This window comes from Bicyclus anynana, chromosome Z (genome assembly GCF_947172395.1).
Source record: "Bicyclus anynana chromosome Z, ilBicAnyn1.1, whole genome shotgun sequence".
Lineage (NCBI taxonomy): Eukaryota > Metazoa > Arthropoda > Insecta > Lepidoptera > Nymphalidae > Bicyclus > Bicyclus anynana.
The window spans coordinates 7937715-7952909 of NC_069110.1; the positions used below are offsets into that span (position 1 = coordinate 7937715).

Genomic DNA, 15195 nt, shown 5'->3' on the forward strand with positions numbered 1-15195 from the left:
TTGACTGTAGTTGATATTTCAAGTGCATCGGAATATCTGGAATTCATTATGGTAATAATCGCAAATTATTATTTGCCCAATTACGAAGTCAATCAGATTTTTAATATTGATTCGGTAACTATAAGATGTTGTTAGGTTAGCTAATTACGTAATAACTTGAGACAGAAGGTCCCTCAATAGTGGAATGAATAAAGTAACTGACTTGATATTACATGGATCTCACAACTTTTTGCGGTAGACCAATTACTGAGCTGCAAGAATTGGAATATTTTCCTAGTGTTGTTTTTGATGGCATATCGTTTGTACATATTTTGTTCTTATAAAGCAAAACTAAAGGACGTCAAACACTACTTAATTATATTCTTTACATAGACTAGGATATTGTAGGGCTAGCATAAAATGTTGTTAGGTCAGCTAATTATGTAATAACTTGAGATAGAAGGTTCCTTATTTAAGAACTGAATAAATAAACCGACTTGGTATTACATGGATCTCGCAACTTTTTACGGTAGAACAACTTGCGAGAATTGGAATATTTTACAGGTGTTGTTTTTGATGACATATCATTTGTACATTTGTTCTTAAAAAAGCAAACTATAGGACGTCAAAGACTACTAATTTCATTCTTTATATAGACTAGGATACTCATATAATGAAATTAGTGTACCAGATAATGATTAAAACTTTTCATTCTTAACTGAAATACTTAAAAACAGTAGATAAATAATAAAAGTAGCTCGCGTAATTGCAGCAATGTCAACAGTTAATAATGGAAGACGACGTTACAAGATACACCTTTTATTTTAAGTGTTCTTAGATCGAGTGAGAATGATGTAAAATATTTATGTACATCAATTTATTACTGTCATTGGATCCCAAACTCTTTCCAATTGGCGAAACTGTTCTTGACTTCTTGACAATTAGTATTTGAGCGGGATAAAAATAGTCATCCAAGACTCTGGCCTAGAATGAGGGAATGTTATACATCTCCACATGTGACATAACGAAAATTGTGTTTTTAGGACTCAGCTAAACTTCTGGGAATCATTCAAGGTAAGGTCATTTCTACAATAGTTCCTACGCAACTTAGCGTAATTTGTAATTATTTTTTCTATTACAAAATACGTCATCATTATTAGACTTTATTAACGGCCAAGAGTTTATTACAGGACAGAATTTTCTGCAAATTGGAGCTTAGACCCACCACGCTGCTCTTATCCGGGTTGGCAGGCTTAGAGTAATAAACTTATTATTGCATAACACACTAGGTTACAAAAAAATAGTAAAATCTTTTATGGGCAACTAGCAGACGGCCGCGACTTCGTCCGCGTGTAATTCAGTTTTTCACAAATACTGTGGGAACCATTGATTTTTCCGATAAGAATATGTGGCCTGTGTTAATCGCCACAGCCAAGCGATTTAGCGTTCCGGTACGATGTCGTGTAGAAACCGAAAGAGGTGTGGATTTTCATCCTACTCCTAACAAGTCAGCCCGGTTCAATGTTAGATTGCATCATCGCCTACCATGAGTGAAATTGTAGTTAGGGGTAACTTGTAATGAATAAAAAAATATATATATTTTTTAATGACCATTTTAATAGACATTTCGCGTTAATATTATAATAATACGTAGTGACGTATAAGATACCTAATAATTGTACAAAAATATTATACTCGTGCACTTTATCTTTGCCGTAGACATGTAAAAAGATGCGCTAATGCTTTGCGGAGTCTAGTTGCGACACTAATTGATGGACGATTATTTTTTGTTTCGAATACTTAAATTTGAGAATTATACACATACATAAATAGTTGGCTCACTGCTGAGCACGAGTCTATTATAGATAGGGGGGTACTATTATAGATATGTATTACCCTCCCACAACATTCATTCACGTACATTTCTGCGGTCACAAGAATTGATATGCTTACCAAATTACAACTGGATTGGTCCGATACATTCGGAGAAAATAGACAGACATTAAAATGTGCTCCAGTAATATTATAAGGGTTCCGTTTTTGTACTAAATACGTTCGGAACCCTAAAAATAATCTACAAAGGAAGAAACAAGAAAATAATTCAGATAGAAATTGAGGAATGCATAGGTACAAAAGTGGCCAAGGTAGAGCCGTAGTCGCACTTAGATACCTACCTCCCACCATGTAGGTTTAACAGACATGTTCCACACAAGGCATACAGTAGGAGCGTACCATGTCACTACCTTGACCACTTTTGTACTTATGCATTTCTCGATTTTTATCTGAATTATTTTCTTGTTTTGTCCTTATTGTTAGACTCTTTTTAGAGTTCCGTAAACCACAAGGAACACTTATAGTTTCGTCATGTTCGTCTGTCCGTCTGTCCGTCCGCGGTTTAGCGCAAAGACTATTATGATTACAAATCTTTTTACACCTCATTAATTAAAATCGGTTCACTAGTTACGGTGCTAATATAGTCGCTACGGTAGAACATACATAGACTGCCAAAATCATTACCCTTCCTTTTTAAACTCACTGTAGTTGGGTAAAAATAACCAAATTCAAACGGCGGTGGCATTTCAAGAATCTATTTTTAATTAAGCTTTCCAACCAATGTCCATTTGGATTTCATTGTCTTTCCCGATTCTCATTAAGTTTTGTTTTAAAATAATAGAAGATATTTTAGAGAGAGTGCTTGTTAAAAATAGTCACTAATTCAAATGTTTAAAGTAAATATTTAAAGTTGCTTTATTAGATGGCTAGTTATTTAGACTATGTAGCTCACTAGGTTCTGAAAGTCGTCGATTTGGCTATGAAATATTTGGTTATTCTTTCTTACAAGAAATTGTAATTATATTAGTAATACAGATATGAGAAAATAATTATGTTACACCTTTTATCTGGGTCAAACATTACTACCTACCCTCCCGTAGCAATAATTCCGCGACCCACGACTTCGTCCGCGTGTAATTCAATTTTTCACGAATCCCGCGGGAACCATGGATTTTTCCGGGATGAAAGTGTCCTATGTGTTAATCCAGGGTAAAGTCTATTTTCATTCCAAATTTCAGCCAAATCGCTTCAGTAGCCGCAGCGTAAAGGAGGGACAAACATACTTACACACTTACACACACAAACTTACGCATTTATAATATTAGTGTGATTTCTTGTCCCATACAGAATCGTAATAATACGTCAGGATAGGCACTGCAGTTTTGCATCTATGAAGTACACCCCACTGCCTGCAAGAGTAGAAATTCTTGACACGCCACAAGCCGCATCAGAGTAGAGATACCACAGAACAGACAACGCTAAAAGCTAATGAGATAGTAAATCTGTGAGAGATACGCATTAGAGTAGGCCCTAAGCTGCAAATTCCCTCTTCTATAAAAAGCATAATCGCTCTGTAAATAGGCTAATGACCATGCGAGTGTGTACACAGCTTATAAACGAAGATATCGGGGATTAGAGATTGAGACGTTTAATTGATGACACATATAAAGCTTCTATTTTTGTACCGTTAACACCTATCGTAGTGTAGGTCCCCTTGGTCATTGTAATATTTAATTATGTTCAATTTGGCTGATTGCCGACTCTACCTGATAGGTAGCGTAACGCTTTGGCTACGATCCAAGCGATTACATTCACTGAACTGTCAAAGATAAGTTATTTTCTACGGTTATTTTAGTTATCGCGACATTGAAACTTTCGGTCTTTTGTCACCTCATTGTGAGATAAATGTGTGTAATTTAAAATGTTTTGAGAACTGTATAGTATTATTTACTCATATTTCAAAGTGTTAACGAAATGTTTAAGTGTCTACTGTGTTTGTCTTTGAGATATTGAGATTTATTTCCAGGAAAATCTCAGTAGTAGTTCGGTATTGAAAAGTCGATGGCTTTAAAATCCATTCTTGGAGAGCACGCATAGTCCCAGTCATTGTCATCGTTACTCAAATATTATCATCCTAAGCCCGCTACTCCCCATCAGAGCAGCTTATTGGATCTACTCTTAAACTGTTAGGAGTAAGTTTAAGAGTACTTAAGAGAGAGGCTTTGGAGTTACAGCACATCATCATCATCATCATCAGCTGATAGACGTTCACTGCTGGACATCCTCTTCCATGGACCTCTAAGCAAAACGGTCTCGAGCCGCCAGCACCCAACGGCGGGTTGCAGCGAGCCACCGGATCCTGGAGGCGCATCAAAATATATAATGATAATAATTATTAACTGCCTAGTGTATTAAAGTACATTTTAATTGCTATTAAAGTACCAAGAATAATCTTCAATCGAACGCCTAATGTCAAAGAAAATATATACAGCTCATACAGATAATTACTACACCTCATTATGCAGTGGTAATTAATAAAGTTGTTCTGACACATTGAATTAATAATCAGCGAATAGTATACGTATCTTTACTAAATTGACTTGTGTTTTATATATTAATAAATAAAACTGAAGTATTTTCCTATGGTTCACAATAATTATATTTTTTCTAGGCGTGGCTATCGTGGGGTTAATATAAGCAATATTAACCCCACGATACTAAAAACACAAATAAGTTTTTCTCTGCGGGTTAATTTACTGTAACCGGAAAATTTAATATTTAGGGAACGTATCATAAATGAGCCTAAAAGTTTAAACCAATGGAAGCAATATAGTAATCAGTGTTTAACCACATGCGGTCTCTTATTACATACTATCATTACCTATTATTAAGCTCATTTAAAAATTATAGCGAATTTAATGTTTAAACAACTAATTGGTGGCTGATATATGAGTAAAAGCCAATTAAATTCAACTTACAAAATCAAAATCGTTTCCGATGAAAAACAGCAAATTTTGTAATTTTAACTCAAGTTTCTATAAAGTGTTTGTTAGCACAAAACTACTAATTAGATGCTACTGGGATCGCTTGGCATTTTCTTGGGGAATTTAAATCGCTTTGCATTATTAAAGTTCATAAGGATAAGACGAAAGACGAACACTCTGATCAAGTTAATTATAACAAGTCAAAGGTTTAATTAAAAGCTCTGTCAGTCAGAACGCAAGCAAGGTATAAATGGAAACAAAATTATAAACTTAACATTTATTCGTAGTTTAAATGAGAAGACATCGCGAGAGGAATGCGGACGGCTCTCAATCACACAATCGTGTTGGCTGTTCAGTTATAGCGAGCGCAGGTCAGATCACGACAAGGAAATCCTGTAACATTGACACAAAGTTCACGATGGAAGTTCGAGATGGGGTCCGCGTAGCAACTGTAAGCGTGTGTTAGATTGAAGCTATAGGTACACAGCGTTAGTAATTCCAAGTTTGGAATACTTCCTCGAGATTAGATTCTTAGTATGGGTGCGTTGGAACTTCGCGCCGACGGAGATGTGGTAAAGGAGGGAGGTGTCCCTGCTGTATTTCTTGGAGCTGTAGCTGCAGCTTCTTGACATATAGGTCCGGAGAGCGCGCTCTCCCCAAGTTTGAGGAGTCGGTCTCTCAACTGGTATGCCGTGGTTGCGCTTGTCCAAGTAGGTGATCAAGTCGTCATAGTAATTCCTCTGGTAATCGTATAGATAGTTGTATTGGGAGAATTTTGGTCTGGAAAAAGAAACACAATTCATTTATCACTAGTCAAATTTTGTGAAAACCTTATTATTGTTTATAACAGATTTATAATTGTCACTAATGAATCAAAACTTGTAATTTATACTCGTAATACCTAAACAATCATTGGAGGTAGCTAAAATATATTTATCAATGGTGCTTGTAATGACTCGTTTACCTCTAATATTTTCATAAATTATACATCTTTAAAAATAACCACAGCTGTAGTCGTTATGTAAATAAAATTAATGTTTACACGACTACTGTGACACCTTGAAGCAGTGCGTTGATTATTTTAAAAACTGATGTGTTATAATTAATTTAATCTTTTTTTATATACTAATTTAAGAACACTACTGTGTCTTAATTTATTTATAACACTTTCAGCGTAAAAAACTGTTACGTGACTCGAAAATACCTTTAACTATCGTCATTGCTTTCCTGAACTTTATAATAGATTCTGACGAATTGAGAACCTACTTTTTTGAAGTCGGTTAAACAGAGGTGAACAGTAAAGAGTTGCGAATTATTTGTATGCGATTTCTGTGCAGTTGTATGTATACTAACCTAACCCAGTGTTTGCAAACAAGTCTCTTTTCTCCAGCATGCGCTGGGTTTTGTGGCGGCGGTGTCTCGGCTTCCTCGGCCTTGGCGGCTTCCCCGGCCTCAGCGGGCGCGTCTCCCGCGGGCGGGGCATCCGCTGCCGCGGCCGCAGGCGCCGGAGTCTCCTCTACGACATCGTCCCACATGGTGGTTGGTTACTCTGAGATCAAAAGCCACTATTATTGCATTACACCAATAAACTAAACACGAAGTTATTTCCGAACAATAACTGTATTCGTAATTGCAGTCACTGTACCACGCACCTACTAGGAGGCGGTGTTGTAGAACGTGTGAAGAGGTTGGCGGATCGTCTACGACTGATGCTGTAGCCTGGTGAGTCGGCAGCCACCCGATATATCTCCCTTTGACCCCAGCTGACTGTCGTAAGCACTATTGGGGTTGGCTGCCAATGATTTTCTGTCGATACACCGGCTGTGCATCGCAAAATTGTCATGGCTAATTACCATGCCAATTTATATGTTACGCTTTGATGTGTTTGAGCAAAACGTGTAATTTGTAGAATGCCCGTTAATTGACGCGTTTGACTTGCGAATGATAAACAAATTATTACGGCAGTCTGGATATTTTAAATATTCGGGGATCGAGAAAAGTTATTTGCTTTTATTTATTTTTAAATACACAGTGCCGAGCCAATTTATGTCATGACTATAATTTGGCTGATTACATGTGCGATGTATTTGTTGAAAAACGTGTAAACGCTAAGTACTCACAGTTTTATTAATATGAAGCCTTCAGTATCTTCTAATCATTCTTGAAAAAATTTTACTAATTATGAATTGTCTAACGACTTAAGATACTGTAGTAATACAGTAGTTAGTCGTTAATAACTAGTAGTACGTAATACACTACTAAAAATCTCACAAGCTCTATAAGAACTTTAATCTTATGCCTGACCTGGACCTGCAACTGAGTAATTCATGCTATAATTTCATACCCATTCGTCTCCAGCTGTAGAAGGTAACCGGAAGACGCAAAATGCTATTTTTATTCAGGAATTTAAATTTTACGTAATGTTTGAACATTCCTTTATCAGAAGTTATCGCATATAACTTGTTCACCCTTCAGTGCCAGGTAACCCTTCATAAAGGAGAAGGGGATATGCAGCTACCACCCACCATACTGCTCCAATGCATTGACGGGCGTAGAATATAAAGTTTGATTTTGTAGCGAGTCACCGAGATCTAATACTACCAACTTTCAACTCCGGGCTAACAATTTTGAGATACAGTAAGTCTTTGGAAGATAGAAAAGGTCAATATCTTATAGCCCAATCCAGGAGTCAAACGCAGTGATCCGAAGACAGATAGACTAACGATTGGAACAAAAAGGCAGGGAATAAATTGATAGTCTATGTTTGTAGAACCATGATGAAAATATAAAAAAATTAAATGAAAATGAAAATGAAAATGATTCGGCCTCGAAAACCCAGGGATACCCCTGTATAAAAGTATATGGAAGTGATAATATGATGTATAACTAAGGATCTGGTTAAATAAAAGTATGTCATATAATATTACTTGAAGAAATAAAAAACATTTATATCAATCTTCTTGCTCAAAAAGTACGCTGTAAGTATTATCAGGATTTTTACATAAGTAAATTGGCGAATTCTGTATTTAATTCTGAGTAGGCTAATTCACTACATTTGATATAGTTGACATATTTGATATAGTTCACTATATTTGATATAGTTGACATATACGAAATTGTGATTCTATGTAACAAATGTCATCAGGTGCTTACTGGTGAATATTATACAGTATGTAGATGACATTTTGTCAATTGATTTGATGTTTATTTTAATAGGTTGTTATTAAAAACCAAAATAGTGAATAGACCAGCAGGGCCGGGAATGGGCATTCCCTTTTTTCTATGCTTTTATCAAGGTTTTATGTAAATTTAAGTTAAAATGGAAAAATAATCGTTAGAAGTGTCGGAAAAATTCATCAGCGCCTGGGACGTTTCATCAAAACATAATCCCCCCAATATATAATTTACCATGGGATGTACGTCTTAATTATGATCTACAATAAAACTCCACGATAAAAACTATTCTTTAACATATTCTACCTTCTAAACAATGGTCACGAAAGTTTTCACAGATTTGCGCGTTGAAGTCCTGGGCTAGTTAAATATAACAACTTAATGTACAAACACAACCTATGTTGTAAGGTATAGGGAACTGCAGATCAATTAATCTTTATATGTATATGTATCTAGCGAATGAGGAAGGGGTTATTAATTTACAGTACTGGTAAACGGTGTAAATAAGAGTATGTGCCAAAATCGACGGATGACAAGATTATACGTACTCTGGTTCTAATATTTCATCAGTCATGCTAAATTGCTTAAAACTAAATTATCCAAGGTTTGTGCAAAACATTCCATTTATTACCGACCGACGATAAAATTATGACTAAACAGCGGACAAGTTAATATTGTTTTGACAGCCTCCGTGGCGCAGTGGTACGCGCGGTGGATTTACAAGACGGAGGTCCTGGGTTCGATCCCCGGCTGGGCCGATTGAGGTTTTCTTAATTGGTCTAGGTCTGGCTATTGGGAGGCTTCGACCGTGGCTATTTACCACCCTACCGGCAAAGACGTACCGCCAAGCGAATTAACGTTCCGGTACGACGCCGTGTAAAAACCGAGGAAGGGGTGTGGATTGACTTCCTACTCCGAACAAGTTAACCCGCTACCATCTTAGATTATATCATCATTTACCATCAGGTGAGATTGTGGTCAAGGAAATTTAAAGAATAAAAATAGTTTACAAAACTAAAAAATCATGTTATCACACTCCTCCTAAAGTAGCTAGCGTAGTTCATGTTCCCGTGGAAACATTGGAATAAAATTTAAAAACATATTACTCGCTGATAATGTAGTTATCCATTGGTGAAAAATTTTATAAATCTATTCAATGGTTTAGACTTGAAAGCGTAACATATAAACAGACAATCTCACATTAGCAATTTTTAATATAAGTAAGAATATCTTAGAATTTAATCTAAACTAAAAATTTGTAATTAAATGAAAAAATTCCTAGGCCTATCTATCTAGAACTAGCTTTATGAGAGTTATTAAAATCAGCCAAATAATGACGTCACGGCTTGCTGTCGTGACACTTAGCATGATGATTTAAAGGTGACACGGCTTAGCTTCGGGTACGTATATCAAACTAACGAATTAACTGAACTTTGGCTGACAGAATCAAGACCGGGAGCCGCAGCAGAAAAAGCTGAAAACGGTAAGTGTCTCAAGTTTGCCTCTCTGACAGAGAGTTACATATTTGTACCTTTTGCCGTGGAGACCCTTGGGCCATGGAGTCGCAGTGCCACAAAATTTTACCGAATAATTTCACCACGGCTAGTTGTCTCGACTGGTGACAGAAGGGCTGGCTCATTTTTTGCGCAAAGGATCAGCCTGGCTGTCCAGCGCGGAAATACAGCCAGTATTCTTGCCACCATTCCACGTGGACATGATTTGTATAGTTATTAGGATAAGTTAGCTTAAGTTCCATATTGTAATCTTTCTCAATAAAAAAAAAAAAAGTTTTACTTTGGCTGGGACTTTAAGCAGGTGCAACTAAATTCTTAGTTTCTTCAATTTGACTTAAGAAAAGTGAATCTAGCAAACGTTTCACTTTATCAGTTAAGCGCATTAGTCTGCTTTTATGCTAAAGTTTAAGTAATACTGTTGAGTCAGAAGTCACGCCAGTAGTTTTAACCCGCTTTTTATTATTTACTAGCGGACGCCCGCGACTTCGTCTGCGTGGATAGCAGCTTTTCACAAATCCCGCGAGAACCATGAATGTTATTATACATATAAACTTTCCTCTTCAATCACTCTATCTATTAAAAAAAAACGCATCTAAATCCGTTGCGTAGTTTTAAAGATTTAAGAATACATAGGAACAGAGAAAGCGACTTTGTTTTAAAATTGTAGTGATTTTAATTTATAAAATTAAAAACTACCTATAACCATAAGGGCTAATATACTAGTGGATAATGGCCATGTTTTTAGCAACGGCTGGAAAATATTTGTGAGATGGACTTTGTGCAGTGTCTGGGTGTGTTTACACATTATTTAAGTATTTTTATGTAGTATATGAAGTATATCATACTAGCAGATGTCGTGTGGTTTCAGCCGCTTAGTTTCTGTTCCCGTGGGAAAACGGGGATAAAATATACAGGGATATAGACTTTTAGCATCCAGGAATAGTGTAGCTTTCCCACAGTGAAAGAATTCAAATCGGTCAGTAGTTTCGGAGCTTACTCAATGCAAACAAACAAAAAATCAAAATTATCCCCTTTATAATATTACTCAAATAATCAGCTTAGTAGTAATGACAATCAATACTTTGAGGCTAGATTTAGTGTGTATTGTTTAAGTTTATTCATTTTTATTTTTAATTGAGTAAAATAAATCCTCCTTCGCACTATAAATATTTTCCATAACTAAATACCGTGCACGAAAGAAATGCAACCTGCACTGAAAAATACGTTAGGTACAGTTCGAGTTTAATCGAATACATGCTTGCCTTCATCAGAATCCGCTATAACCAATAATTATCGCTAATGGTTCGGAAATACGCTTAGGACAGGATGCAATAGATCGTGTAAGGACAAAGATATAACTAGTACCTACGCATTCACGTTACTTATGGTCTGGTGAATTTACTTCCATTCAGTAGTGATTGGCGGAAATCTTGGTGCATTTCATTCGTAATTTTTGTAATCACTGCAAAGATTTAAGCTTATCTTTAAAATACAGTTTGCATCTCGTCATGAACTCGAGTCTCCTCTCAGAATGAGAGGGGTTAGGCGTATCCTCACGATGTTTTCCTTCACCAATTCAGACACGTGATATTTAATTTCTTAAAATGCATACACGTGAAAAGTTGGAGGTGCATGCCCCGGACCGGATTTGAATTCACATCCGCCGGAATCGGAGTTTGCATCTATTATGTGATAATTGAAAAATGAATTTTGACGACCTCCGTGGCGCAGTTGTATGCGCAGTGGATTTACAAGACCTGGGTTCGATCCCTGGCTGGGCCGATTGAGATTCTCTGAATTGTTCCAGATCTGGCTGGTGGGAGGCTTCGGCCATGGCTAGTTACCATCCTACCGGCAAAGACTTACCGCCAAACAATTAAGCGTTCCGGTACGATGCCGTGTAGAAACCGAAAGGGGTGTAGATTTTCATCCCCCTCCTAACAAGTTAGTTCGCTTCCATCTTAGATTGCATCATCACTTACAGATGAGATTGTAGTCAAGGGCTAACTTGTAAAGAATAAAATAAAAAAGAACATAGTCTGGCTCATGACCGGGTTCGCTAGTATTATTATAAAACATAATCATCAAAACTAATGTTTAGTTTTATAAACTACTAAAAATCAATTTTAGGTTTAGATAAATATTTAACGAAAAAAATTAGCCTACAAATTATATAATTACAATTTCAGCAGGCTTATTCACTATCTTTGACGTATGCTAGTTGACATAAGACAAAATGTCATTTACCTAATGTGCGAATATCACACAGAAGGTAAATGACATTTTGTCAATTGATTTGATGTTTATTTTAATTGGTTGGTATTTAGACCAAAATAGTGAATCTTTGGGAACCTACTCATTTGCCTAGAACCTACTCACTTGGGAACTTACTCATAGATATATTTCTACACTTATATTAAAAAAAACAGACAAGTGCGATATGAACTCGCGTGAAAAGTCACGCGAGTTCATATCGCACTTGTCTGTTTTTTTTAATATAAGTGTAGAAATATATCTATGAGTAGATAATAATTAGTGTTGCGTGACGTCTTTTTACTTTTAGAAGGATTACTAAAGTTATCTCACACTGAAATTACATAAAAGTACACTAGTACTCAAACTAAGAGACCTTCAATGTGTATTTGCAAAATTATTTTCTTTGGCACGTAATGATTGATGGTAACAATACATAATATTGACAAATAATTGGCTTCAATCATTGAGTCGGTTCATTGCGTTGATGTACATGCCATGCCAATCTACAGGGTGATGATTTTTGGCGGAGTGTCTAATATACTTTATTTGTATATTTTTTTTTATTGTATTCTTTACAAGTTAGCCCTTGACTACAATCACACCTGATGGTAAGTGATGATGCAGTCTAAGATGGAAGCGGGCTAACTTGTTAGGAGGAGGATGAAAATCCACACCCCTTTCGATTTCTACATGACATCGTACCGGAACGCTAAATCGCTTGGCGTTACGTCTTTTTCGGTAGGGTGGTAACTAGCCACGGCCGAAGCCTCCCACCAGCCAGACCTGGACCAATTAAGAAAACCTCAATCGGCCCAGCCGGGGATCGAACCCAGGACCTCCGTCTTGTAAATCCACCGCGCATACCACTGCGCCACGGAGGCCGTCAAAAATTATTAGTATTTCATCATCATTATTATCAACCCATATTCGGCTCACTGCTGAGCTCGAGTCTCCTCTGAGAATGAGTGGGGTTAGGTCAATTAGTCCACCGCGCTAGCCCAATGCGGACTGGCAGACTTCACACACGCAGAGAATTAAGAAAATTCTCTGGTATGCAGGTTTTCCCACGATGTTTTTCCTTCACCTTTAGAGATACCTACGTGATATATAATTTCATATAATGCACACAACTGAAAAGTTGGAGGTGCAAGCCACGGACCGGATTCCACACTCTCTTACCCTTAAGTATTTCTTTAACAACCAACCAACCAACCAACCAACCAACCAACCAACCAACCAACCAACCAACCAACCAACCAACCAACCAACCAACCAACCAACCAACCAACCAACCAACCAACCAACCAACCAACCAACCAACCAATCAACCAACCACTCTTTCATCTCTCTTTTATCGTGGCAACCGCCTTCAAACTGATCGTCAGTTAGAACGATGAATCGATCCTGCTTTTCAGTTGTGACCCGAGATCGTGGCCTTCCTTGGCGACGAACAAAGCCTGGCGGCTTTGTTCGTCGCCAAGTCCGTCTCTAGGTACCTCCGATAAAGATTTCGGACCGCAGATCGACTTAAATTAAGTTGAGCACTCACATTTCTTTATATTATATATCACGTGTCCACATATACCTAAATTTTACAAAATAATTATTAAGCTCACTCTGTATAAAGACTTCGAGCGACGACCTTGTCATGTAATTCAGGAATAATCTATATTTGTTCACTCATGGGCAATTATGTTAATATCAATAATTACAAAATGGTGGACGCAGCGAATATTGTCTAAAGTATCCAAAAAAAAACGTTGTATCGGTCTTATTTATACATTTGTCTGACGTGTCGTGTTGTGACGCATCAGAACAGAATTGATTACATACATTTTGTATGGACATCAGAAGCTATCACGACATGTCACAACACATAAGTGTAAATGTTCTGTTCTGACGCGTCACGACACGAAACGTCAGACGAATATAAATTCGGCTATAAACTCGAGTTTCAAAGTAAACTGTAGAACCTACAAAGAACCTTGGCTGGTGGGAGGCTTCGGCCGTGGCTAGTTACCACCCTACCGACAAAGACGTACCGCCAAGCGATTTAGCGTTCCGGTATGATGTCGTGTAGAAACCGAAAAAGGGTGTGGATTTCATCCTCCTCCTAACAAGTTAGCCCGCTTCCATCTTAGACTGCATCATGACTTACCATCAGGTGAGATTGTAGTCAAGCGCTAACTTGTACAGAATAAAAAAATATATATATACTTATGTAATAAAACGAAATGTTACTTGCTATAAACTCCGTCACCAAGTATTAGTAACTTCAGGAATTCAACTATGAACTTTTCGAATTTCATGATCACATAATTCAGTAAGATTTTATGGTATTCCCTAGTTGTAGCTTAGTTGGTAATTTCTCACGTAACTTGTGCGTTAGTTATAGGACGTGTATTGAGAACTGGTATGCAAAACGCGGGCCACCTATCAACGTAATATAAATAACTATTACTCGCGTAGTTTCCATTCCCGTAAGAATACCTGCAGTTAAAATACTAGCTGGCGCCTTGCAGTTTCACACGCATGGTTCTCGTTTTCGTAGGAATTCGGGGATAATATATAGCCTATAGCCTTCCTCGATAAATGGGCTATCTAACACTGAATTTTTCAAATCGAACCACTAGTTGAAGCAAGCAAACAAACATACTCTTCAGCTTTATAATATTAGTCTAGATACCTGATTAATAATAATTTTTCAAATCGGTCTAGTAGTTTTTGAGTTATTTTTTTACATACAATAATTCAAATATTTCCTTTTTATAATATTAGTAGCTATAGAAGTATTACATGTAATAAAGATAAGTTATTTATATTCATAAAATAATTATTGTTTTAGACGCCAGGAGCATTTCTATAATTATTAAAAAAATACTTACTGAAATCAAAAGTAATTATAATTCCTAATATAAGTAATAGGGAAAAATATTTTACCCATATAATTTAAATTGGAATTTACATGATTTGGATAAAGAGGATATTTAAATAAGTTATTAACTTTTTAAAAATGTGTTTATTTGTTTTCGTGTGTTTTATTGTTAAAAAATAAATTTATTGATATATGGAGCTAACTTGAACAAAATAATGAGACGAGAAGTCTTTCTTGAATAATTGTGTCAGTTTTTAATTCACTTCTAAACTCAACAAAAGATGAACTACAAAATTTTTTTCTGCTATATATAAGATATACTTATATAAAGCAGAAAATAGTTCGATTGCAGCATAGATATCGATAAAACATCAGGTTATTTGTGGACATGGAACTTTACGGTTGGACACAGCTTGTATGAAAGTGGCCGACCTGCTTTGATACAATTTAACGAATCAAATAATATCAAATTTGATTGTTTCAATGATACGCTGCGCTGAATGCGCTGTCGAAACAAAGCATTCTGTAGCAAACGCAACAAAACAAAGCTTTACCTGCAGCGATAGATGATCAAGTGGTT

At 36.5% G+C, this 15195-nt stretch overlaps 1 protein-coding gene across 1 annotated transcript; it reads right to left on the minus strand.

Moving 5' to 3' along the window:
- Nucleotides 1–5058: 5058 nt before the first annotated feature.
- Nucleotides 5059–6608, minus strand: LOC112050549 (flightin). Its single transcript, XM_024088876.2, has 3 exons — nt 6449–6608; nt 6150–6345; nt 5059–5576 (listed from the first exon to the last, which is right to left on the minus strand). The coding sequence occupies exons 2-3, from the start codon at nt 6329–6331 to the stop codon at nt 5270–5272; spliced, it is 489 nt and encodes a 162-aa protein (XP_023944644.1). The 5' UTR covers nt 6332–6345; nt 6449–6608; the 3' UTR covers nt 5059–5269.
- Nucleotides 6609–15195: the final 8587 nt, after the last annotated feature.

What these genes read in the sequence shown, in the direction of transcription:
- LOC112050549 (XM_024088876.2), bottom strand. Translation starts at nt 6,331, where the DNA reads ATGTGGGACGATGTCGTAGAGGAGACTCCGGCGCCTGCGGCCGCGGCA. An exon ending in GTTTGCAAACACTGGGTTAG is followed by an intron (nt 5,577 to 6,149) that starts GTTAGTATACAT and finishes TTCTTTTTCCAG; the next exon opens with ACCAAAATTCTCCCAATACA.